At 32.7% G+C, this 27472-nt stretch overlaps 1 protein-coding gene across 1 annotated transcript in view; it reads left to right on the forward strand.

Moving 5' to 3' along the window:
- Positions 1-22861, forward strand: part of LOC100168901 (GTP-binding protein GEM) — a 46410-nt gene extending 23549 nt beyond the window's left edge. The window contains exons 2-7 of the mRNA XM_001945170.5: positions 1894-2398; positions 9027-9191; positions 10619-10915; positions 13328-13416; positions 14494-14692; positions 21781-22861. Of these exons, the coding sequence (XP_001945205.2) occupies positions 2038-2398; positions 9027-9191; positions 10619-10915; positions 13328-13416; positions 14494-14692; positions 21781-22040 (1371 nt within the window). The 5' untranslated portion in view covers positions 1894-2037 and the 3' untranslated portion in view covers positions 22041-22861. The remainder of the gene's footprint in view (positions 1-1893; positions 2399-9026; positions 9192-10618; positions 10916-13327; positions 13417-14493; positions 14693-21780) is intronic.
- Positions 22862-27472: the final 4611 nt, after the last annotated feature.

Raw genomic sequence — 27472 nt, forward strand, 5'->3', positions numbered from 1 at the left:
TATTTCTTCCCATTGTACTTTTAGATTTTGTATTTCTTCTTTATGTTCTTCTTTAATAGATTGTAATTCTCTTCTTTGTTTTTCTATCTTCTTTGTTTGTTCTATTATTTGTATTTCTATTTCTATCGTTCTTATTTCCCAATCTTCATGTATGTCTTCGTTTTTCTTCTTCTTTGTCATATTGAACGATAAAGTGATTATTTTGAAATTTAAAGATGTAGATTTTTTTTTTTTATATATATTTAGGTCGGTCGGTAAAGAGCAAGAACTCTTTCGGAGTCGTGGAGATCGAGTCCAACTTGTTGGGCGCCAGTTGTAACGGTCAGGTTTTTTTAATACCTTATCCTCTACAAATATTTAAATTACAAATGCGTTGATTTGTAGGTAATCATGTTAATCTTTATTAAATACATGTATTAATTATATAACACAAAAATATAATAGTCGAGAATACAATATGAATATAAACAGAATTTAATAATATGACGTGTACTTTTGCGATAGTACTACGTTTATTTAATATATAATAAAACTCGCGATTTGTATAATTACATTTGCCCATTCACAATTATTACGAGTGTTAAGGTACTTACAGTTTCTACGATCTATCTTTGATATATCTATTATCGTGGCAATAAATATATATATATATATGACATACAATATTGAAAGTAATGGGTTTGATAGCGGCGTGCACGGTGATAATCTTCGATACGGGCGACGGCGGCGGCGGTGATCTCGACTAGCAATATAATTAATATGACGGCGGCGGTCGGCAGGTATCTGCCCATAAACGTGTGTTGGCGATATCACAAAGCAGCGGTGGTAGTATTATCACTGTTACGACTTGCTACGTTCTAGCTTTCCTTTATTAGGTAGCCGAAAACGGGTCGTGCAGTAACGGGTAAAACGACGGTGGGTACGGCGGCAACACAGGCGGCGCGTACGATAACGGATAAACGACGGTGGGTACGGCGGCAACACAGGCGGCGCGTACGATAGCTGATAAACGACGGTGGGTACGGTGGCGGCACACTGGCGGCGCGTACAATAACGGATAAACGACGGTGGGTACGGCGGCGACACAGGCGGCGCGTACGATAACGGATAAACGACGGTGGGTACGGTGGCGGCACACTGGCGGCGGCGGCGGCGGCGAGTACGGTTCACGGTTTACCAATAACTCGTGGTAGCATAGGCCGAGTATATTCGCAGTTTTAGCCTTCCAAAAAGGTGGCCGAAAACCGCTGTAATACTAGCCAGTTACTACCAGAGTTAGTGGTAGAACGATAGTCGATGATGGTGTTGTCCGGGCTCCCTTATATGACATATGGTACGGTAGTATTGCGTGTAGACAGATTGGTATAATACGTGCGCGCTAATGCGTAGTATATGGGTACACATATGCGCGGGTCGTATTAGCGCGCTCTATTTACAATAATGAGTGGTAGCGCGGCTACGACTGAACGAATAATAGTATTGTCGCTCACCGTGAGGGATCGCGTCGTCAGTCTTTTCGTGTTTGTAACAAGTTGAGCCTTAAAAAAGAACCAACAAATAGCCGACCGATTTCGACTGTTGAAGTAAGAAAAGGAAGATTTAAATAATAGATTTAACAACTATTTTAGGGTGGCTTGAACGCTATTAATAATATTAAATTTGTACCAATCTGTTTGTGATTGGTTGCATGTAAGTGAAATAAGTTACTTATTACCGTCTATTGCTAGTGGATTTCCCATATCTGATTCATTTAACCCCGGAAAAATCATTAAATAAAACTAAATTAATCTTGTATATCAAACAGCTGCAAATATGCTCCTCAAACACAGCATACATATTATTCAATAGGTATGTCGATGTAGTCCAACCTGAATATTATATTGTCTTTCGCAGAAAACTGCCATCTTACACTCAAAAACGAGGAGGTTTGCTGATGATTAGGAGAACTGTTGATGACGACGAGGACTGCTGACGACGACGAGGACTATTGACGGCGACGAGGGCTGCTGACGGCGACGAAGGCAGTTGACTACAAAGATGGCGGCCGAGGAAAACGGTCTGCTGTACAACAAGGCCCGGTCGGCGTCCATATGCGCGTTCGGTTTCCCACCTGGCAGCACCGAATACCTGTTGGCATGTGCCAAGGCGGCAGCGTCCACGCCTCCGCCTCACAGGCATGTAGGCGGCGCGGCCGCCATAGCGGCCGCCGAGGACAACAAGCGACGTCGACCGGCCGTTCGGTCGCAGAGTGCTCGGACCAGCGGTGGCCGGTCGATCCGGAAAAAGGCACTGGTGGCCGCGGCGGTGGGAGCCCAACACGGTCAGCATCTCAGCGACAGCAGGTCGAGCGTCCGCAGTGGTTACAGCGACCCAAGGCTGCATGAGTCTTCGCCCCAAGGTAATGATAAGATGATAAGATGTAATATTATTTTAACGCCTCATGGCCTTTAATTGACGTAGTACATAATGCACTACACTCTGCCTATAATTTTCTACGAATGCCTATGTCACAACTACTATTCAGTCTTCTTTTCAAAATGTCAATTTACAATGTTTGGCCAACGAACCAATATTATAGTTACTGTACTGTACTAACATTCTAAAATTAAAAAATTTTATTAAAGGGACACCGTAACCACATTTTACCATGGTGTTTCCATAATAACATGTAAAATGGACGTTCAACACTTCCAATTTTCAAATGAGCACTAACCCTTTTTTACATTTTCAAAAAAATTATCTGATAAATAATTTATAGTAGAAAGTGTTTGTTATCATTTAAAACGAAAATTTAATTTATTTTTTTATGTTCTTTAAGTATAATATTTAAAAACTTCAAAAATCATATTTTTAATAACTACATTATTGAAGAAAAAAGGGGATGAGTAATGAGTATGCTTGCAAGCATGATGAATCACCCTGTATTTTAACATATCATACGCCTGCATGATACAATAGTCGTAAAAACTCTACGAGGTTATATTTTAACTACCTACTGTCGGGTCGTCGTCGCGTGTTTATAAAATATAATATAATATAATATAATACACGTGTGTACAATAATATGCGTCGTAGAAATAGAATATCGGCCGAGAGACTTTGGCAGAGTCTGCGAAATCGGTAGGTGGAAAAACGATTTTATTCATACTTATATTATAATAATGCCCCGTGCGGGTCGTAAAATATTATACTTCCGCTCACGAGAATAATCCGCCGAACTCGCTACTATTAAACACACATAGAAGAGTGTAATATAATATATATAATGTTATACGACCAGAAGCGAAAAACTATCAGCAGCACATGAGTAGAAGAGGTCGTACATATTTTATTGGTTTGATGCGCATTATCCCCGTCGGTGGCAAGGAAACGGTCAGCAGGAAAAGTATGATAATATGTCAAAGAAAATACGCGTTTTGTCAAATCCTCATTTTTTTTGTGAAAATGCCTGTTGCTCGAGCACGTTTAAGTACTCAAAATATGTACATGGACTTCGGTGGAAAGTCAGTTCTCTATCGAAACCATCCGATAAGCGCCAGTGGACTTTTTTACTCCATTATCCAACACCACACCCTACCCTCGTTGACGTTTAAGTTTTTTTGCAGTCCAACAGACAAGAAAAACGTTCACATATAATTTACTCGGCGTACTCGCAGTCGTCGTTGTTTTAATTTCGTATGCATTCGTCCGAAAACATGTAAAAAACGTTAAGAAAAGTCCCTCCACACATGTGAATTCCGGTTTTTGGATATGCGTTTTTTTTTTTTCATTTTGTCTCATAGATTCGGACGATTACGCTCGACGGGTTTTTGGCACGCAAAAACGTGATTTTCATTTCTCCGCAATGACTGAGTTTTTAATTTTTTCTCGAGCGACAATATTATAGTAGGTAAGACGTTTTATAGCCCCACGTCAGTCGTACAACTAGTATAATATATTTATTAAATATAACATTGCAGGCTGCAGCTACGTGTATATACGCGGGACATAAACATTGGGTTCGTAAAAATCGTTATTATCTTTGTAGCGACGCCAATACGAAGACTGATATAGTGTTTTATAATGCGTGTAAGAGTTATAGTTACGATGTAAGCAAATATAATAATATGGTAGTATAATTATTTTATTTTTAAACCTTTGGTTTTTTTTTTTAATTCGACGATTTTAAATTGTTGCATAAAAACGTGCAAATACAACATTTTGCAAAAAGTTCTAAATAAAATTATAGTATATGAATGATATTATTACCACGTGTGACCCAAAACAGGTAACTATCGTTCGGCTTGCAAAGTATAATTCGGTCTACGATGTATGATTTATCTACAACTTCTAATTCCTCTGAATGATTTCCGACAATAGATTATTGTAAACTGTATACCAGTGCCGGATCTAAGTCTCGAAAGGCCGGGATGCAACAACTAATACTGGAAACCCCTTAAAAAATTGATATTTAAAGGTCGTCTGATACATTAATTACATTTTTTTTTTTTGGTATTTCGTACAAGTGAAGATGGATTTAAAAAATAAAACATTTCAAAAAGTTAGGTACCTTTGGATCGTGCCAAGTAGGAATAGAACTGTGTCAGTAGCAGTTTGAAATTGACGGGTGCGGGTAATTTCTTGAGTTACTTTTCTTTTTAACCATTATTAAATATTTCTAATAATTTATCACTTAACAAAGTTAGAAAGACTAGGTCACTAACCTCAGTTTATTCAAGCACATGATGCTTCTGTAGACGTAGCTATTTAAAAATCAAACGATGACAGTGGCTTAACACTAACAATACCCAAGATGAGAAGAAATAAAATGTTAAAATTATATTATACAAGTATCTTACATTGTCCAAAAGAGAACAGTGTCGTCGGTGCTGGTTTTTCCAATTTTCACCAATTCTATAAAATATTCTATGAAATATTTTATATTTTAGTTGCTACCTTAATTATAATACTATTCCACTAATCTACTGCCCGATACATATTTAGAGGGGCAGGGAGATTAATACGGTGTGTTATTTCGACAAAAATGACTTCTCAGGTCAAAAACTCTCACGTATCGCCCAATTTATGTAATGATATGTCACATTAAAATAATTTTTTTTTTATTATTTTAAATATTTTTCAGGCTCAAATTTGTATTTTAGTTTAATTGGGGGTACAAAAATGCGTTTGAAAAATAACAAATGCTGTACATTATTCAAATATATTCTCAGCTTCTATAATTACAATTTTGAAAATCGAGCTTTGATCTGACCTGAAAAATGTTTTCTTTTTTTAATAAAATTTTTTTTTGAAAATCTGACTGTTCTATAGGATGTAAGATTTTTTTTTCTCTAAGGCATGTTTTTGTATTAAAAACGCACTGGCTACGACGTCCTTAAACTACAGTTTCAAAATACGATCACTCCGTAATAATAGTAGTATTTTTTTTTATTTATAAAATCTCAATAATATGTCCCTTTATTATTAATTACACGCTTAACAATTATTTCTACTACAATATTCTGAAAAGTTGTTAAATACGAGTCTTGTAAAGTAGGTACTTGAGTAAAAAACTAAAGAACTTATTGTAAATGTATTCAAATACTTTTTAAGTACCTACTCAAATATAGATTTTAAATACTTTCTCAAAGTATCAATATTTAAACTCAAATACTAATTTTCAATTTCTTTTTCTTTTATATTTTAATCTTAATCAAGGAAAAAAAAAATAAAGAGTATATAATATAATATTCGTAATAATCATTAATAATTTTATATTCTAATAGTGTATAATATACTCAACTGAAATTCAAATAAATAGGCAAAGAAAACAAATTAACAATTTATAGTTACATAAAAAATAATATATGGTGTAGAACAATAAAATTATAAAAAGCATAGAAATAAAAAAAAATCAATCCGGTTGATTTATAAGGTAGTTAAATAAAAGAAAATGTTTATAAAAAACGTAAAACTATTTGAATGTATCTATGAATACATTAAAAAGCTTACTTTTTTTTCTAAGCAGGTATCAAATACGTAATTTAAATACTTTTAAAAATAAGGGAAGTTGAATTCTTTTAAAAAGTATCTTTTACAAGACTGTTGAATACAACATCATAATAATAACATTTTCTGGACAAAAAATCAGACATCATTCGAGTGCTTTGCAGAACGCATTCCTAAAAAAAGCTTATATAAAATCTCTAAATAAAATGAGGTCTTTTATAAAAAAAAAAAAATAAGCTTTATTCTTCGAAACGCGCGCATGGGGTCATGATATACACGCATAGTAGTTGATGTTATATGACAGTACACTGCCATTGTGCTTCCATAAAACTTGAGTCCTGTCTTTTACGTATATAGTCTGTAAATACAAAGAACACTGTCTTACATAAATTATATAATATTCGCGTCGCAGTCGTTTCTCAAGACGCAACATTTTTACACACATAAACGTATACCTATAGTATCCACGCGTCGCCGAGGTCGAACACCCGAAATCAGTCAAAATAAGTTAAATTTGCGTATATTTTTGTATATGTTTCAAACTATTTCGACCTACGATCAATGTTTTCATTTATTGTTATTATAATATACAATTTGAAGTATTTGTTTTAACTGTTACCCGTGTTTTAAAAAATCTTATTTTTTACTTAATTGTTGTCAAAGTTGTTATTCAAGTTTTTAAGATATTGTTTAATTTATATAGGTAGCAAAAAACTGCTGAATACTTTTTTGAATGAAAACGGTAGGAGTATCCCCACAAACAACGTGATCTATTACTCTGTCGGTCTAAACTTAAAAACCCTAATCATAAGACAAATAAAAACTGTTCATTAAATTAATATAATATTTGATATTTATACATCAACGTGTATATAAAAAATATCTAACATCGGCGGTTGCATCCGTTTACGGAAGAAAAAAATAAATAGGTTTAAATGAATTTAAACTTATTTAGTATTTAAACTAAATTTCTATTTATTTTAGGAAATATAATGAAGTCTAATGAATGGTTCGTCCTGTATATACGTTGTACATAATATTATTATACAACGCGCGCAGCAATTAACAGAAACACGGCCGCCCGCAATAGGAGTGGTGATTTACAATGGGAACGTGCCAAAATCGTCGACAACGATTGTTGTTTTTTCGTCGCTGCCGAGCCAAATACGAACGACCGCGCTACTGATGTACCTCTATATACGACAGCTGCGTGTTGTGTATATCATCAGAACCTACGCGATATTATAGATCGTACACTTATCAGAGGGCGGAAACGGAAGCCAAAAGCGGTGATTCCATGGGCGAGACGGGGGTAAACTAGGTCCCGCCAAATATATTATACTTTGCAACTCCCCCCTCTCCCTTAAACATTTTGTCGGGTTTTAATGAGACTATATTGTCTTTCGAGTTTCGAGTTTATTTCAAGCTGTTTCCTGTTGTCCAAGTCTTTTTTTTTTAATGTCGATGATTAAAATATGAATTAAAACTTATTTTTTGTCACGCCTGCACCGGTTGTTGCATAGATCCCTACAATACCTTTGCCGTAATAGATGAACGCAGAGGCTAGACAAAAAATAGTATGTGTGGCTCGTTTGGGAAGACAATTTCAGTCTTGGGCGAAATGCAGCTCTCGCCCGCACCGCGACTGAAAAAGCTCACTTTCCGCCCTTGCCACAGAATATACTATTTTGTCACGCCTGTACCGAAAGTTTAGTTGTTGAAGTGTTGGAAAGCGATCTTCTTCCGTCTAACTGGTGGTAAAGTGAAAATTCTCAAAAAGTGTCGGGTGGTAAAGTGGAAATCCTCAAAAGTGCCGGGCGGTAAAATGGAAATCCCCAAATGTACTGAGCGCACATATCAGGCGTATCCCCGCATAACCAAACACTAAAATCTATACCACGGTCCTTACAAAACATAAACTTTTGGTTATAAGTTATAACCTACATGCATGACGCATAAAATAAATAAAACCAAATCGTTTTTTTTTTCATGAAATATGGTTTTTGTAGAATAGTCTGGCTGTTCCATAGATCCCTATACAATACCTTTGCCGTGATCGATGCACGCAGAGGTGTGACAAAAAATAGTATGTGTGGCTAGTGCGGAAAGGAAATTTCAGAGTTGGGTGACTGAAATAGCTCACTAGTCACTTCTTGACCTTTCCACACAATATACTTTGCAAGACAAACAACAATATAACTATTTCCTTCTTCTTCTTCTTCAATTTTCCGCAATTTTGGTCAAAACGTCATCACATACTTGTAAATCTAAACAAAATAATGTTATTAAAAATCGAAATAACTGTGGAAAGTGAAGTCTTTGAGAAATATCATAACATTATGTTTTCTGAGGATGGAAATCTTTGGAATTGTATTGACTACATTTTTGTTCAGGTTTCATTAAAATAATTGACCCCTATTATTACATTAATTTTAACGACGAACAAAATACCAATCCGTATCAAATATTTCAATATGAATTCAATGTTTTGATGAATAAAATCAAAAATAATAATAATAGAGCGTGTATAGACTTGAAAATAGATGCTGTATGGTTTGGCAACGACACGTTTTTACAACGCTTTTAAAACGGATTTCCGGACGTCTCTTCAATCGCAGCAATCTCTGTACACACACAAACATCTACATTTTACATTTGTTATAATAAATAATATGTGAAGACGCGTATAGCATGTGTGTAAAATGTGTCCGTCTCGCTCCGTCTGCCGTCTCTCACGGAAAGACCGAATCACGTGCATATATATAATATACGATAACTTGAGCAGTGGTATATGCGTACACGACTCGCAGCCCATCGCCATTGACAAAGGATCGTCGGTTCATGGATTTATATATAGAAGCATGTCTGGAGTGGCCCTTTGGCAAAGCGCCTCGCCATTGATCCGTTGCCGACTAGGGTTTTATTATTTATCATTCATATTTTTATATACACACATGCTAGTGCGCGTACGTGAGTGCGTTATATTTTTCTTCGGTCTGTATATAAATCGTTTTATAAATAAAGTTCGCCTTTTGCAGACGGAATGGCGTTCAAACGGAAACCATCTTCCAGGAAAGTCAACTCGAACCACAGGAAATCCGGAGCATTCTTAGACGTGCCGCCGGGCGAAAACAAAAAGCTCGCGGAACCCGAAGATCCCGAAAACTCGTACAGGCTTAGGTCGTTTAGTTTTACGTCGAAAGGTGAGTTGAACACACCACGCAGTATATGAAGTACTGCATAGGCGTGCGCAGGGAGGATGCCGGGTATGCCATGGCATCCCCTGCAGGATTATTATAACCATATAGTTTTTAGTTGTAAATGTTTTTATTATAAATTAGAATCATGAACCTACCGTATCTTAGATCAATAATTTAAATATTTTAAATATTTTTTTATATTATTTTCTTATAATAAAATATTGGGAGTCAAATATTAATTTGATTTCATAATTATATTTTCATTATCATCACAGGTACCTAGGAATAATAAAACAGATTGCTAACTCATGATAATATAATTGAAATCAAAATCCACCATTTTCATGAGAATTGCGAGTTTTGCTACCAGAACATTCAAGCCCCTGCGGTTATTGCTTATTTTTATACTACCTACAACTTCGAAAAAAAGAATTTCCATTGATTAGATTATCAATTGTTTTCATTATTATATTATTATAATATTATCAAATGTCTGTAGGTTTTTATACTGTTACTTTATTGGAATGAAATCACAGTAGGTACCTACATAATATTAAATTATCGATGACAACATTATTTTTGTATTTTTATTAATTACGTTTTTATTTTTAAGCATACGGTGCATGCTCAGCATGCCTGGAGAATTCGCCACTGGTACATACTTTTCAAATTAAGATATCTAAAACCAATAAATTAGCTAAATAAAATGCATGCTAATTTTTTTCTTTTCGCATTATATGGCAAATTATTTGTACGTATTAAGAGTTTTTGGGGAGTTATTTTTTGTATTGAGCTAAATATGTTTAAAAATACCGGCATACTCTGCGAAAAAAATCTGCGCACGCCTATGAAGTACTGTACTACACTGTTTACATATTAACAAAAAACTATATGGGAAATCATTATAATGTAAATGAACCTATGTGGTTAAAAGAAAAACTGTATCGAATTAATTTTTTTTAAGATACCACGTGATATCCCGTTGTTGGTATATCAAAAATTAAGTCAGTTATATAAAAATGAAATTAAAAGTTTCTAAAACAAAAACAATTAGTAGAAAATTATTCATATTATGATTATTAGTGGATGGTTTAAACAAGTATTTTAAAAGAGATTTTAAGAAAAATCAAACTATATTTTTAAAACGAATTTTGCTCTATATTATGAATTAAAAAAAAAATCAAAATCCGATTACAGTTTCACCCACAGGCTATAGGGATGGAACAAATAATAAAGACTTAAGTTTAAAAAAATATATTGAAATTGCATACAATTTTCGTAAGTTAAAATGTTGTATAATAGCCATACGTTTTGAAACAAACAACAATGCTCAAACGTTAAAATGCACTGTTTTATGTTAAGACAACCTGCAGCCTGTATATTTTATGTAAATAGAAATATTTTTTTCTAAAAATACTATAAAACGACAGGTATTGTGAACAGAGGAGATTCATTTCGGAAACGCCGGTCGAGGAGCAACAGCCTGGCCCGAGAAGACGACCCCAAGGAATGCACGCCCCCAATCCCGTACGACAATAATAACCAGCAGGTGCAACAACAACAGCAGTTTCAGCATCAGCAGGAGCAACAACACCGGAAAAACGAATGCGGGGACGACATAACTTCGCACACGGTGTCACTGATGGGATCAAGAGGAGTGGGCAAGACCACTCTCATAAGTCAGTTTATGACTTCAGAATACATCAACGCCTATGAGAGGCAAAGAGGTTGGTCGATGTTTTCCCTTATAATATATTAATTTATATTTATTAGTTATAATATAATATTATATAGGTAGCTTATACATATTTTTACCGGCTTCTTACGATGTCGTCCTCATCTTTAAGTATAATACATTTACGAGTTATCCGAGTGATTCATTTAAAAAGTGACACTCGTTTTTTTATTATTTTTAATAATTTTAAGTAGGTACTTTAAACACTTTGCCTTTTCAAAAAAAAAAAAATGTTTATTATTTTTCTTCAGAGAAATTATTTTCAGGTTTTTAATTTTGTAAATAGAGACCCATAATTTTAAATTTTAAAACAGTATATATTAATATATATTATACTTTCAATGAAAAAGGTTGATATATAAACGTAGCATATTGAACGAATAGTTTTGTATTGAATAACAATGAGAAGTCTTGAACTATAGAACGTATTACTATAGTTTGAAGAGTATCCTTTTCTATGCCGCACTTCACTATCCGTTTATAAAACTTAAAGTAAAATGAAATTATTGCTTCAATATTGAAAAGAATAAGAATAATAACAATTCAGTATTTTATTTGCATGCAAGTACCTATAATGCTTCTAAAAATAATTGTTTCTTTCCAAAATCACTCAAAATTACCGAGTAAACGGAACGCACAGCCATTGCAACTGCATATGATGTAAATATGAAAGATATTATAGGGTTATTATATTGTTGTTTTCTATATTGTATCAATTGTATTAACTTTTTTCAACATTTTATTTTTGGAAAATTAAAGATAAACTCGAGGATAAACTAGACTTTAACCGGAAACATATATACTCCGGCCCACGAGAGAAGTAACCCGTTTCGCGCATGCTGACTGGCGGAATTCTCCCTCTTAGTGCCTTTCACTGTATGTCAAATACGTGGAGATGCGCGGATTCTGACGCGATTTGGTCGGGACACGGGTTACTTCTATCGTGGGCCGGAGTATAGCAATAATTATTTTGATTATGCAGTCGCTCTTGCAGTAGGTTAAAAATCAATATGCAACAATGGTTTCCTAAAATACATCGTTCCCATGTTATTTCTTTCATTCTTTGAGGACAATTTCCTTATTTTCCCAACCTTGGACTCTTCACAAAGTGTTATTAAATGTCAATATACCACTATAACAATCATATCAGTCGTAGCTATATAATATAATATAATATAGGTATTTGTGGTAACAATTATTATAGCCTTTTATTGTTGTCATAATAGTATTATTATTTGCCTTGGTGGTGGTGAAAATGCCACCGAAGCCGAGACGACCTATTCTCCGATAAACGGCATTCAAACATTTCAAACCATTTTCCCGACCCTTTCGCGTCGCTACGACAACCCGATTGGCGATAGAGCACTGCCACTATAACTACTATAGTGTACAACTAATACTTCTATTACTAACACTATTTCAACTACTACAAATACGATAAGTATACTGTCTACTACTATCATAAATTATCGACAACGATAAGTTGCCAGGCTCTTCGGCGACAACTCTCATTTTGAGTTTCGACATTGTATTTCCGACTAGACCAATGACGCAACTGTATCATAATATTTGCATGCGACGTTTATGACCATATATTATTATTGCTGTACTATATATCATATTTTATTATACTATATAGCGGGGCCGTTATTTTGGACTTTTTAAAAAACCCGACAATTTTTAAAGGCTGGTTGAGACAAATATTCTAACTGGTCGGGCCAAATTACAAAAACGCATTTTACTACACCCACAGGCATTGTTAATATGTGCATCTGTTTAGATCGTGTAATTACTATTTCTATTGGCTCACACATACATTTTGTTACAGCTAACGAAAAATATTTTTTTATTTATTAATGATATATAGTGTGGGTGTGGGTTACACATATTAAAATTGTAATTGTGATTGGATATAATTGTCTGTATTTTATTGTATAATATTGTAATTTAGGCTATTAAAGCGATTCTATGATTTATAAATGTAGAATTGAGTAACATCTATTATACGAGTGTAATATAATATAGTTACACAGGTAGTATATTATATTAGAGGTGAAGTGTATTTCTGAGATTTATAGAATCAAAAAATACTCGACCTGACGATTCATGGAACATTTACAATCCAAATGTTAAATCTAAACTTTGGATAATAAATTTAACCTGTTTTTTGGGGTGGATTGCCCTCCGTTATTCAAATCATAACCACATATTCGTTTACTTTTGTTCGCAATTGATTCACGTATGAATAAAAAGTTACTTATTACCTACTATTCGTCGCTGGTGAATTTCCCATCTCGGTTTCATTTGTCCCGGGTATGAAACGCCGGAGAATACAGCTATAGGATAATATATACATAATAATAAATGAATAACCTTAAATCGTATGTGTTATAACTTATTTCAGACAACTATGAGTCGTCAGTGCAGTCGGTGTGCATAATGTTGAACGGTGAAGAATCTGAATTGAGGTTTATCAATGACGGAGAAGTTTCGGTAAGATGATTTTTATTTATTATTTTAATACATTTATGAACCGTATTGATGAGCAATATATCTATAATGCATAGAAGATTAACTCAATCCGATTTCTTATATAAAGGTTCAAAAAATATTATATAATATACTAAACTTGGACATTAAAATTGTAATTCTCCGAAGATTTTTAAAAACCAAATTTAAATTTGACTACTGAAAAAAACAATAAAAATAAAATATTAATAGATAGGTATATAATAAACAATGTCCCGTTGCTTATACAGAATATTTTTTTACTTGTTTTTCTAATGTTATAATTTTAGTTACCTATGTTAGGTATAATAATAACTATTAAACTATATTTTATATAATTAATTACATAATTTATTGTTTATGTATACTTTCCTTATAATTTTAAGGCTTAACATGCAAATACATACTGATTGTACTTTTTAAATTCGTGGGTCACACATGAACTTGTAAATTATCTTCTTAAATAATAAATAAAATAAATATGCGTGTCAGAGTTGTCCACGTACTATACACGATCGACCTGCAATGATCTTTAATAATGACATCCAAAGTTACTTCTATGCACGTATTATCTGCAGGTAAACATCACTATAGCCACGAGCAACATTTAGGGGCGGGAGAATTTCTTATAAGTTGCCCAGAACGAAATTTGAATTTGCGCCAATCCAAATAAATCTACTTAATGTGTTTTTCTGTAGTCGATGTAGCCGTCAATCGTCATGCACAATATGCCATATAATATATTATATTATTTAATCATAAGCATATCTATAATTAGCAGTAGCTACTAATAACTTTTGGAGACAATACTATAGGTTTCCCGTTAATATATTGTTGCATGTGGTTTTATTTGCAAAGGATTTGTGTGTATTAGATTATGAAATTGTTAGTCGTTTGACATTTGTTTTTATTCTAAAACATGTGTAATTGTATAATTAGTAAGTACATCATTCATTTACTGACATTTTGTTGATATACGACATTAATCACGATTCATCAAAAATTAAAAAGCTTTTTATAATGTACATTATTATACAGTTATGCAATTATTTATGTGTATAGACTAAGGAAGACCGAGTGGCCGGGAGCAAACCCGCAGATGCGTACCTGGTGATCTTCTCGGTGGTGGACAAAAACAGTTTCGAAACTGCTGAGACGATTCTGAAGAACCTCCGTGAACACGAAATGTTACGATCGAGACCAGCCATATTGGTCGGCAACAAAGTCGACATGGCCAGGAGCAGAGAAGTTACGGCTCAAGGTACGCGTGTTATATTACATAGGTACCTAATAATATATTATACAGAGTGTACCATAATATACGGATGGTTTGAGTCAGGTATTAATCGTTGATGGGTGGGGATAAATGGATAGACCAGTGATAGTTGTGATGGCAGACCAATGCAGTTTCAATGGTCATCAAGTTTTGGTCCAAGACACACCATGCGTTTGCAATAGAGACATTTTTTCAAATTAACAAAGTCATTTTATCATTTCACATGTGATGACTGCACGATCAAGTCCATCTGTAGCGGAGAGGCCAATAAGGCCGTGCGTTTTCTCCCCCTCCCCCCTCTGCTTTGCATAATGTACATTATATGAACACTCAATTCACAAATTTAGAATCTATGGTAAAGATTTTTTGTTCACTCTGCCTCCCCCACGACACCCCTAAGAAATATTTGGGCTTGAGCACTAGTGTTCCTAAACTTCAGAAAATGACTATAATCAATAGTATATCTAGTAGGTATATCACTTATCGGTATAATGTTGTATCCAATACAAATATAAGAGATGTGGAATTTACCGGTAAAATTTACGTAAAATTCGGTAAATTGGTAAATTTTGGAAAAAAAATTGTTAGGTGTAATTTTTATTCAATTTTCAAACAAATCTTACGTACCAAATGTCTTACCTTCTTTAACATATTTATGAAGCATTCAAATATAGGGTAAATATTTTTTTTACCTTTTTACCTACCAACCTATCTAACCTATTCCACTATTCCTATATGACTATTGACTATAAGTCTATACCTAAAATTTTAAATGGCTCTTTGGAAAAAAACTATTACTTATTTCATCCAGAACAGAAAACAATATGTAAAATAACTCATAAAACTTGTATCAACTATAAACATAACTTCAATATCAACATAATATACTTGTATGTTTTTGATATAATTGCATTTATCAAAATAAAACAAAAAAATAATAGTTTTTAATAAACAACAGAACAAATTAATGTATATAAAAATTATACTTAACTAAAATACAGTCTCTGCATTTTATCGTCGTATTGGCTACTCTGGCTACCTAAATAAACTTATTCCACTTCTAAAAACATTTAAAATAAGGGTTCACTCATTTTTTTTCAATGGTAAAAAGAAATTACTGGGTAAAAAAAACTCAGTAAAATTTACGTAAATTTACTTTTACCCGTACATTTTACCGGGTAAATTTACTGAGCTCACATCTCTAACAAATATAATTCGATCGATTGTTAGATTTTTTTTTGTTTAAAATTCATCCATTTTATATATTATCACACCTTAAGTTATATACCTACTACTTTAGACTGGAAAAAAACTCATGCATAATAAAAATGTATATGTATGTGCGACTACAGACGCTCACGAAAATTATTAAAAGTATTTCAAACTACTAAACATAATAATATAATATTGTGTAAAAACGGTTTTTTTATTAAAACAAAATATTGACATAAAAATGTAGTGTAGTTAAGAGACTACGTATCACCCCATATATTTCATACCGTCGTTTAAAGCATATATGTATAGTGTACGCTATATATATAGATACAAAAGTCCATTATTGAAACCAACATTATTAAAAATGAAAATAATACTTGCGATTCGCGAATATACATTATTTCAGTGGACAACAATCGAGACAGTGTCCAAGACTCGCCTCTTAATAATAACAACAATACACTATATAATAATATGGAGCTTAGGTACCATTATTTAGTAATTGTACGCACACACAATATTCAAGTGCGCATTTCAGTAATCACGTACTGAATAGGTTTGTCGAGTCACCGAGAAAGAGAGAGATTACAGTAAAGTTTCATTAATGTAGTTTCTTACCGAAAGTGTTCAGATATAAAATCCCCGTTCTGTTATAAATCAATATGGAGGAGGTATATCTTTCTTATCTAAACATCATCGATTATCCACTATAATTCTAAGACTAAAATTATTTTAAATATTAGGAAATACCATTTTTAATGGTACAATAACAATGCTGGCGTCTTTACAGCTAATGGAAGAATTTTATAAAAAAAAACTTCATAAATGTCAAGTCGATAAAAGGGATTATGGTGACAGGGAGCATAGCGAGAAAATGTCCTAGATTCTTTCATTACACAATTTGTGACCGTCTAACGCCAATTTATTTTCTCCTATTCGTGGGACACATCAAAAATGTTTCACAATACCACAAGACAAGTTTCGTTCATACGTATAATTTGATATTTTACTATACACAATGACATTTTTAAACATTTTAAGCTATTTTCTATTTATATTACACACCTATTCATATGTACCGCTTTACGCTAAGTCGATATGATTCAAAAGTTAATAACAATAATGTTATATTGTGATACAAATATGAATATATGATATAGAATTATAGTGATTAATAATACAATAAATGCAATATTTTTATCAAAAATTAATTTAGCTTACTAAAATAATTAGCGTTATAAGTTATAAATATAGAGGTAGGCAATGAAACATACTATATTTGATACTAATAAAGACTTACAAGAGCGTCTCCGCTCAGAATCGTTTTTCGTGTACACTCGACGCCTGCCACTGCAGTACAGTATATTGCTTACTTAAGTAGGTACTTGCAAATTTATTTACGATTTACAATCGTGTACTGAGTTAAGTGGTAATAAATAGTTAAATATATTTTTTAATGTATTTTATTTCAAGTATTAGAAATATTTATAATCTATACCTGTACGGATGTACCTAATACAAGACAAGTATCTATAAGTAATACTAATGAAAATAGGTATAATCATTACAATGAAATTAAGTGACAAATGGTTCGAAAAAATATCCAATTATATTATTACTCTACTGGGAAAATGCGCATGCTTAGTTCCTTAAAATATATGTATAAGGTGACAGATGTATTTATGAGCTCAAAAGATATTGGATTGAAAATCAAAGAATTTTAACAACGTGTATAGACTTATATGGAATCGTTTGTAAGGTTTAGACTTTAGATGCTTGTTCGGGGATAGTCGAATATAGAACATGAATGAAAAATTAAATATTAACTCTTATATGACCACTATAATAAGGAGTTAAAAATGCATAGGTACCCTCCACTTCCAAAAAATAAATAGTACTTCGGAAGCTATTTACGTTTACTAGATAATAAAGCATGATTCGCAAATTTACTTTCAAACAGTCTAAAACTAATTGTTTACATTATTCTTTACACGGGGCAAAAGTTTCAAGATTAAAAAATGGTTTTTTTTTTTAACGCGTATTATTGTTCACCCTTTGAAAATAATAAGATGGATAGGTACATCAAATCTAACAAGATCCTATAACAAAGGCGCTACGAAAACATCCTGATGAGAAATTGTGTTTTTGTTTATTATTATCATTAAATATCATATTTACTAAGACTTTTTTAAAGCAATATCGAATCGACAACGCTTTTTTGTCGCGCCTGCGCCCAAAGTCTAGTTTTCGATGACAGTTGAAGCGTTGAAAAGCGACCTTTTTCTGTCCAGCGGGCGGTAAAATGGAAATCCCCAAAAGTACTGAGCGCACATATCAAGTGTATCCTCTGCACAACCAGACACTAAAATCTAAATACCACGGTCCTTACAAAACATAAACTTTTGGTTACATCTTATATTCATATTATAACCTCCATGCACGACGCTTAAAATAAATAAAACCAAAACCAAATCATTTCTTTCGTGAAATATCGTTTTCGTAGAATTATAGTAGTTGCATAGATCCCAGCCTTCATTACCTTTGCCGTGTTTGCGTGATCGATGAGAGCAGAAGCGTGACAAAAAAAAATAGTATGTGTGGCAGTCCAATTTCAGTTTTGGGTGAAATGCGGCTTGTGCCACACACGGTCGCCCGCGACTGAAATAGCTCACTTCCCTCCCTTGCCACACAATATACTATTTCGCTGTCTATTGCCACCCCCATCACCGCAAACCAAGTTGTTCTAACAAATGGCCAACGTGCCACATAATAGCCAATTGATAACAGGCAATGCCTATACATATAATTGTGTACATCCCGCATCCACCAACGTTTTATTGTTCATAGCCCAAATAAATAATGCTATATGCGTTCAAAACATCATCAAAAGTAATTTTGGAAGAGATAACTACCTATACATCTCCTTCAAATACAGTTAGTCTTAGACGAAACAAACCTTATAATACGCTGTATTATAGGAGATATCAAGTGTATCGGTGAATCTTGACAATGTGTAGGTCACTGGTTAGGTTAGATCATTCAGTTTTTACATTTTGACGAAATCGGATATTTAAACAAAAAATTACGATTTTAGTTATTTTGTTGTATTCATGTGGACTTGACATTTTCACGTAGGTATATTATTATATTTTACTTTACACAGTGAAAATATTTCGATTAATTTTAGTCTAGTAATAATCTAATTATACCGCACTATAACAGTACATAACCTATATTATAGTTATGTGATATAAAAATGTATTAGGTATCTATTGTAATAAATAATTAATTAATAATATATGCGATGTTTTTAACAAACATTATTTCAACCTACCACATAAGTGCTTAGCTAGGTAATGGTAAAATAAATTACTAATAGTAATGTAAAATAAATATAATAAGATAAAGTCTGACAGACATAGTCTTCGCTAAGAATATATTTCGTATGCAATGATTACCTATTATCCTTGAATTCAAATTTAACACATCCATTACTGATTACAGAGACATACTCAATGTCAAAAGTAGGTACTCTCGTCTCTCGACAACTACTATACAGCAGAACAAGTTCTCCGATTATTTTTTTTTTATCTCAATTATTTTAAAAATAACTTTCTTTTCTCTCTACTCCACCTCCCAAAAAAAAAAAAATAAATATCAACTTGATAAATTTTCTACCTGTAACCAACCTTTAAAGTTGAAGATCGAAGCATTTACCCGCTATAAAAACTGCAGTATAATACAGCAACAAAAATTATCATAAACATACATGTCAATATAAAACTATAGTACATTCATCGCTCCACTCAGAATCTATAAAAAGCCTCTCGTTAAATCGAGAGCTAACGACGTCGAGGAGTTTCAGACAAGGTCATTGCGTCGCACTTTCGGGGTAATCCATTCTACCGCAGCCACACTTATTCTGTCAATTATAATAATTGTTATGTTTTTAGTTTCGATGAACAAAAATCTAAGCCTATATAAGTGCTTAATATACAGGGTTATTGTTAAAACCGTGATCTGCATGATATAGACGTGGTTGCGTCCGGTTGCTTACCTACTGTTTCCCAACAGGAACGGAACGACCGAGTATAGCTGAATTCGCATTAGGTACCTACCTTATTTACAAGGGACGTCAACGATACCGTTACGGCCGAGTCGAAACAACAATATAATATTATCGTATATTATAATATTGTATAGATCGCTTAATAATAACGATAACAACAGTAATAATGAGATATTATTATATTATACGCGGAGGCCCAGCGCACCGTTAATTATTATAATAGACAACGCGGTGAGATTTGTGAAACAATTAAAACCTATACGCACGGCGGCGACCCGAAACAAAAGAAATCGATACGCACCCAACGGTATTATGATACTATAATATATTATTATAATAATATTATATTAATATAGGTTATTACTGTTATTAGGTACCTATATAATCTCAAGCGCAATTCACGGCGACGTCTCTGTCGCACGAATGCAAGAAAATCTCATTCGTATAGGTACATAAGCAGTTATAACCTCTCCAACTCTAATTAATACTTATCTACTTTCGATCAGTATATGTACGTCTCTTTGATATGGTCGCCCCCTTTTTATTCTTAGACTATGCAACTGTGCATTTATAGCATTTTATTCATGATATTGCTAATGATGTTTTAACATTTCATTTCAATTTATGCGTAGTTCAGTAACAGATTCGATAAAAAATATTGCTGTCGAGTGAAACGAGCGAATTCGCGTTAGATATTATACGATGTTAATAATGATATTTTTGATTAAACATTCAAAATGGTAATTACACGTTAATAATAATAAATAGGCAATAAAGCTTGTTTTTACGTTTTAAACGTTTCTTGGTTTTAATGTTTTTTGTGCTATTACCAATTGTCAAGTTTTTATTTTATTATTGAAAAAATTTAAACACGCAACATCACCGATAAAGTTATATTTACGATTTAAATTTGGTAAACTGCCGAGTGATGATTTTGATTGGCATTAAACATTTTCTTTGCAATTATGTTAGTATGTGTCACATCAATAGTAATGACGAGCATAAGTGGCTATACTTGCAATTCGATCATATTTCATTATTCTTAAAAATTCTAAAATATCGTCTCTTCGAGACCATTAAAAAATTGGCGCCTACTGCTTGGCATGGCTTATGGAATCAATTAAATGTTACAAAAGTCACGTACGTACCTATAAAATGTGAACAAAATCTTAGATATTGGTTTTGACAGGTCAAATAGGTGTAAAGATCAGTTGGGATTGTCTTAATCTTGAGTTATAACTGAACTATTTTTTTCTGATGTTTCAAAAATTTCAAAAAGAGGGATTATGTGAACTAAAAACCTTACCTTACCCATATGTTAAAAAAAAAATATTCATTACCTACATATAAAAAGTTATATATTATTATTAACAACAATATCTGCTGCTGCAATCCTACAGTCATAAATAGTAAATAATGCTATGATAGTAACTTTATAATTTAAAATTTACAACCGTCGGCAATCGCAAAAATCAACCCAAGCATTAAAAAAACAACGATTTTTATAAACCTACCCAAAAAAATGTTCAAGAAAAAATCCACACATTGATAAATTAAAAGTATATAATATATGTTCAAAACAAAAAAAAAATTATATAAGAAAAAGGCTATCGCTTTTCAAAATAACGATAGTTCACTCAACGAATGGTTATGCATACTCTTTGAAAAATCAAAATTACAATAGTAATAATATGTTTTTAGGATATCGATTATTCGTTATTTTTTATTATTATGAAACGATAATACTATGGTAATAACAATAGATAAATGTTTTTCGTTTTTCGTACAGAGGGTAGATACTTGGCGTGCACGTGTAGAGCCAAGTATATTGAAGTGTCGGTGGGCATCAATCACAACGTCGACGAGCTGCTGGTGGGCATCCTCACGCAGATCAGACTCAAACGGGCTGACAGTGGTGAGGGACACGACCATTGGTACAAAAACCGAAACTTTATAAAAGCCAGCCTCAAAGCCAGACAGATGTTCACGTGGGTGTTTGGCAAGGAGGACACGAAAACGAAAAACTGTGAAAATCTCCAAGTCCTCTAGTCGGCATGTCAACAACATTATAATATTAGAAGAATAATATGCATAATATTTATATTGTAGGTATTATCTGGTATACTATCATATAATTTTTTAATTCAGGGTTTTGTTTTTTTTTTTTTAAACTATTTTATACATATTATTATATTATTTCGTGTAGATAGGTTCGCTACGATGAGTGGGATCATATATTATAAAATATTTTACTATCACTGTTGTTTTTGTTAGGAATAATTTAGTATTTTTAATGATATTCTTTAAATTGATATTTTCATTATTTGTACCGCCAATAAAAAACATATTTTTTAGTAATTCACAATAATATGAACACACATGCGATATGGACTACATAGGCAATTATATGTATACCACAAGATGTCTTTATGCGTTAGTCCTTCTAAACTTCATCGTATACTATACCGTCCGTCTACTATATTATTATCGTGTAATATTATATATAATGTTTATTATATATATTTACCTTAGGGTCATCCACATTTTGCGTTAGAAAACAGGCGGAGATATGGGTTTATTCAAAATGTAATCCCCACTAATTTTGGATTAATGTGCCATGTGCGGACGATGGATGGAGCTATAGCCAACGAGGAAGTATTAAAATGTCTAATAAAATATAATCGATGGTTAAAACATGAAACGGTCGGTTTCTTTAGAATTTTTAAAAATAAACATAAATTCTGTCCTCAATATACCTACTGATTCTTAATACTCTAGAATATCGAAATAAGTATATATATACTTAAATTAATAATGATTACTTTTTCAAAAGAACTTTTTTATTATTCCAAAATAATCGATAAACAACAGAATATATTGATTTCAGTTGTACGATATTATATTATCTAACATAGACTAAATAAGACGATATATAATTTTTAAAAGTAGGTACTCACTAAAAAACAGTTTTTTTTTTTTGTTAATTAATTGTTTGTTGAAATCGTATTTTCTACTTTTTTTAATGTACATAATATTATAATATAATATATATATTTTTGTATTTTCATTTTTTATACAGAATTATTATGCCCTGACTATATGTGTATTTTATAGACATTGATTATTTTGTTATATATTTACCCAATACATATTTTGAACTAACAAAATTGTTTTTTTTTTATCTACGACATGAAAATTCCAAACAATCCAGTGTGTATCGTAACAATTTTTACGAGATAAAATACTGCACTAAGCTATCAAACACAGATAACAATACAATGTTTTCAAATACTAATGCAGCGACATAATTGGGTAAAAAAAACTGTTGGATAGGGGGAGGTGGGGGGGGGGGGAGAGACAAAACAATTTACTCACCAAAATCGAAACCATAAACTATAATTGTTTGATATTACACAGTATTAAAACTTATTTTATTGGTTGGAAATAAATTTCAGGTATTCCGCCGCCTATATCGTTAAAACATAATATTAAGTACTCATTACCTTATACATAATCGTTATCAATTTAAATATTTTACTTTTTTATGACAAGTTGCATATTTTTAAATTCCTTATCCTAAAACTGAAAACGGAATTGTTTTTCGGAATACTTCAATACATAAAAACAATTTTCAACGAGTAGTTAAAGAGTTATGACAGTGTTCAAAGTTTACCGGAGTGGAGTGGTACAGATAGTTGCCCCACAAAACGTTGGTCTTCCACTCCGGTATTGATACTCTAAATACTTATGAGTTATAATAGTTATAACTAATAAGCTAGGTACCTGTATAATACTTGTCCGAAATGGGTTATTATGAATCAAAATATACTCTGAATATTATTCGGGTTCGAAGGTAAAAATGTACGTCGTCATTCAAAATATAGTATACTTTGTTGACTGCGTTTTTCATACAAAACTTGAGAAAAACGATAGCGATAAAAAACAGTTGAAAATATAATTTTTTTTTACAAACTCGTTGTTTCGTATAATTACTATACCGGGTGATTCTTTTATCATACAACACTCGTTATTTCAGAAAGTGTACATTTTTTTGAAAATATTTTTTTACATAGTTTCAAGTCGCTTATAAAACAATGTTTTTCTTAAAAAATTATATTTTTAAATATTTTTCGTCCTTATAATTTTTTAAGTTTTTTAATTTTTTGAATGACAACATTGGGTTTTAATTTTATATTCCAAAGCAGAGTGTTTTTCTTAGTATTTTGATACATGAAAATCGAATTTTGGGAGAGTAGTTTATGAGTTATAAATATTCAAAGTTTAGATGAGCGGAGTGAAGTGGTACGGGGTTACCCCGCGTAATGTTTATCCGCTTCTCCGCTCATCTAAGCTATGAATATTTATAACTTATATATTATAAGCGACTTGAAACTATGTAAAAAAATATTTTCAAAAAAATGTACACTTTCTGAAATAATGAGTGTTCTATGATAAAAGAATCACCCAGTATTGACATTATACCTATGTAAAAGAAATATTTTTTTAAAAAAAACCGTAAGTGTATTCCGAAGCAATGATCGTGTATTACCTACGTAAACAACGGATCTCACCGTATTATATTATCATATTATTATTATGTACATTATGCATATAATTCGTATCTAAAACAGGGCGCAAATGCACTGCACTTTCACGGCGGCGTCTCGCAATAACGACGCCATCGCGATTCTGTTTGTACATATATATATATTATTTTGTACAACGATATCATAGTAGCAGTATTATTATTATTGTTACTATTGTATCGACAAACGTGTATACGCTGACCCATTTTCGTCGGAAGTCGAGAGGAGCTGCTCCTATACAGTATATATTGTATACAGGATATAGCTACACGCCGTGTGTGCGCGCGTGAGTGCAGTAACGCCAATATTGTTTTGCATCCCATTGTTTCCCCATTTAAAACGTTAAGTTTCTACAAGTTAGTCCTCGGGTCAAGAGCAGAGCTGTGTACGTTGGGGGGGGGGGGGGGGGGGCGTCGACCGCCGTCAAGCGCGCGTCGTCTTCTTTCCCACCCCCCACCCCCTCCCTTGCACACGATATCGTCGTGTCCGCGTAAAATACTATCGTTTGTGCGCGGAGTCGATGTACATAAATACAATACGCGTCGTACAATAGACAATGCATCGTGTCGGTAGGTATATTATTATGATTAAATATATAATGCACTTTTGTTTCGTTTAAGTGTGCGTGTGAGCGGGAGCGTTGCAGCGGTGCACCGGAACCGAGCATTCCGCTATTACAGTGATGTGTAGGTAATCATATTGAAATGTTTCGTAAAACGGAAGACTAGTGGATTTTCAAAACCGACCAGCTGCTTTCCGGTTCCCTAAAAGTGCACTGTTGTCCATTTGTGCGCGTCCCGTCCTTGAATATTACAGAGCCGTATTTTTTGAGCCCAACGCTGCCCGTGAGCTACACCTACCAACTGGAACGTGCCCAACGTGAGTTCCGGACTTCACACCGGCACATATTGTGCAGCTGTCTCCGTCTTACACAAGTACGACGCGGAAAAAAACGAGTTTACGCGGTCTGATTAGATGAGCTCGTTCGATTTTAGCGTAAGAACAAAAAACACCGATGACAAAATTAAAAGATGACAATATTTTTTTGGAGGACAAGACGTCGAGTTTTTTTAAAACAATTTTAATTTTGAAAAAGTTAAAGACATTTTAAAAATGTTGAAATGTTCGCTAAACGACATAATGAATTTCTATAGCGTACCCGGTGTGTAAGACGGAGACAACACAATATGCGGGTGTGACGTCCTCTTTAAGTGTACGTCATTCAGGCCATCGATTGATTGATTGTCCGCCACGACCGCAATCCAGCACCTTCGTCACCTGAACTTGGCCACGGTGGCCGATGGACGAGTTCAAGCCAACATAACATCTGAGTTTTTCCAAACTATTCGTATCGACGTAAATGCGATTTTCTCGGTTTTTAATTCCCGAAGTGTTTTCCCCTTCCAGATCCTCTTTGTTCTGCGAATTATTTATTTGACAGTCCTACTCTACGCGCGAACGATGAGATTATAGACAACGAAGATCCATCATTGTTCCTATTCGGGTCAGCCAGACCAGCGGACTAACCCAGTCACTGCAATAATATTATGAGTGGCAGAATGACTGTAAATGATTATCCTTATGTTATACCTAATGTGTTACCGTTTTAGATTCTGAGTGGAACGATGAATGTATTGATTTTACAATGATGTGTTTTATTTTTTTATTTTTTTTTGTGTCTGTCATCACCTTTTAGGACAGTAAAAGTGCTTGGATTTTCTTCAACAGTACCTTTTCTGATAGGAAAGTGAATCTAGTTGGTACTTTGGGGGGTCAAAAGTAAAATTTTTCCAATAGTTTTCAAAAGCGCCGTGAAAAACAAAAGAAAAATTAAGGAAAAACGGGAATTTTTACGCAAAATCTGTTTTCGAGAAAATTGATTTTGGTTTTTAGTGTAACTTTAAAACGAATGAATGTAGATACATGAAATTTCCACAGGTTGTTTAAATTTCCATTTTCTAAAATTTTCAAAATATTTTGATTTGTTTTGAGCTGTTTACGAACAATTTCAGTTTCCAATTTAATTAGTTTTTTTTTCTATGAATGTCAATAAAACTTTATTTGTTGAGTAAAAATACTTAAAAATTTAATACAAGACTCCTACTATATTGTTACAATGACATTTGAAAAATATTAAAAACCCTTAGTCACAGTTTTTTTTTTATTAGCATTTAAAGTTCAAAAATAGACAAAATATGTAAAAATCACGAAAATTAGCAAATTATTTTGAGTTAATAATTCGTAAAAATTTTTCTTTTTAAAACTAAGATTTTAAAATATAATACAAGATTCCTTATAGGATAATCTACCTTTATTTAAAAAAAAATGTGTATAAGAAACTCAAATTAAATTTTTATGAGCGTTTGAAATTCATATTTTTACAACATTTGATATTCACTCGATTTCTTACGTAACGATTTTCTTATTTTGTTGAAATTAAAAAACGAGTGACTGTAGAAACTTGAAAGTTTCACTGAACGTTTATATTAGCATTTTCTATATACAATAAAATTTTGAAAATAATTTGACTCTTTTTGAGTTGTTTACGGACATTGTAAGGTTTCAATTTTTTTAGTTTTTATTTCTATAAATATCAATAAAGTTTTATCTCTTGGGCCAAAAAGTGTAAAAAAAATGTTCAACTTTTATATTTAAGGATTGAAAATTTAAAACACGATTCCACGTAAATAGTTAACTCTGTTACCAAAAAATCAAAAAAATACATAAGCACAGTTTATTTTTATAGTCATTTTAAGTTCAAATTTGGACGTAATTACATATTAAAAAACCTAGAATAACTATTTTAGTTATTTTCTTATGATTGTATAATATTATTCGTGAGTACTTGAAACTTCTAAAGTATACTTTTATATATCCATGATAGTATCAGTGTGT

This window comes from Acyrthosiphon pisum, chromosome A3 (assembly GCF_005508785.2).
Source record: "Acyrthosiphon pisum isolate AL4f chromosome A3, pea_aphid_22Mar2018_4r6ur, whole genome shotgun sequence".
NCBI lineage: Eukaryota > Metazoa > Arthropoda > Insecta > Hemiptera > Aphididae > Acyrthosiphon > Acyrthosiphon pisum.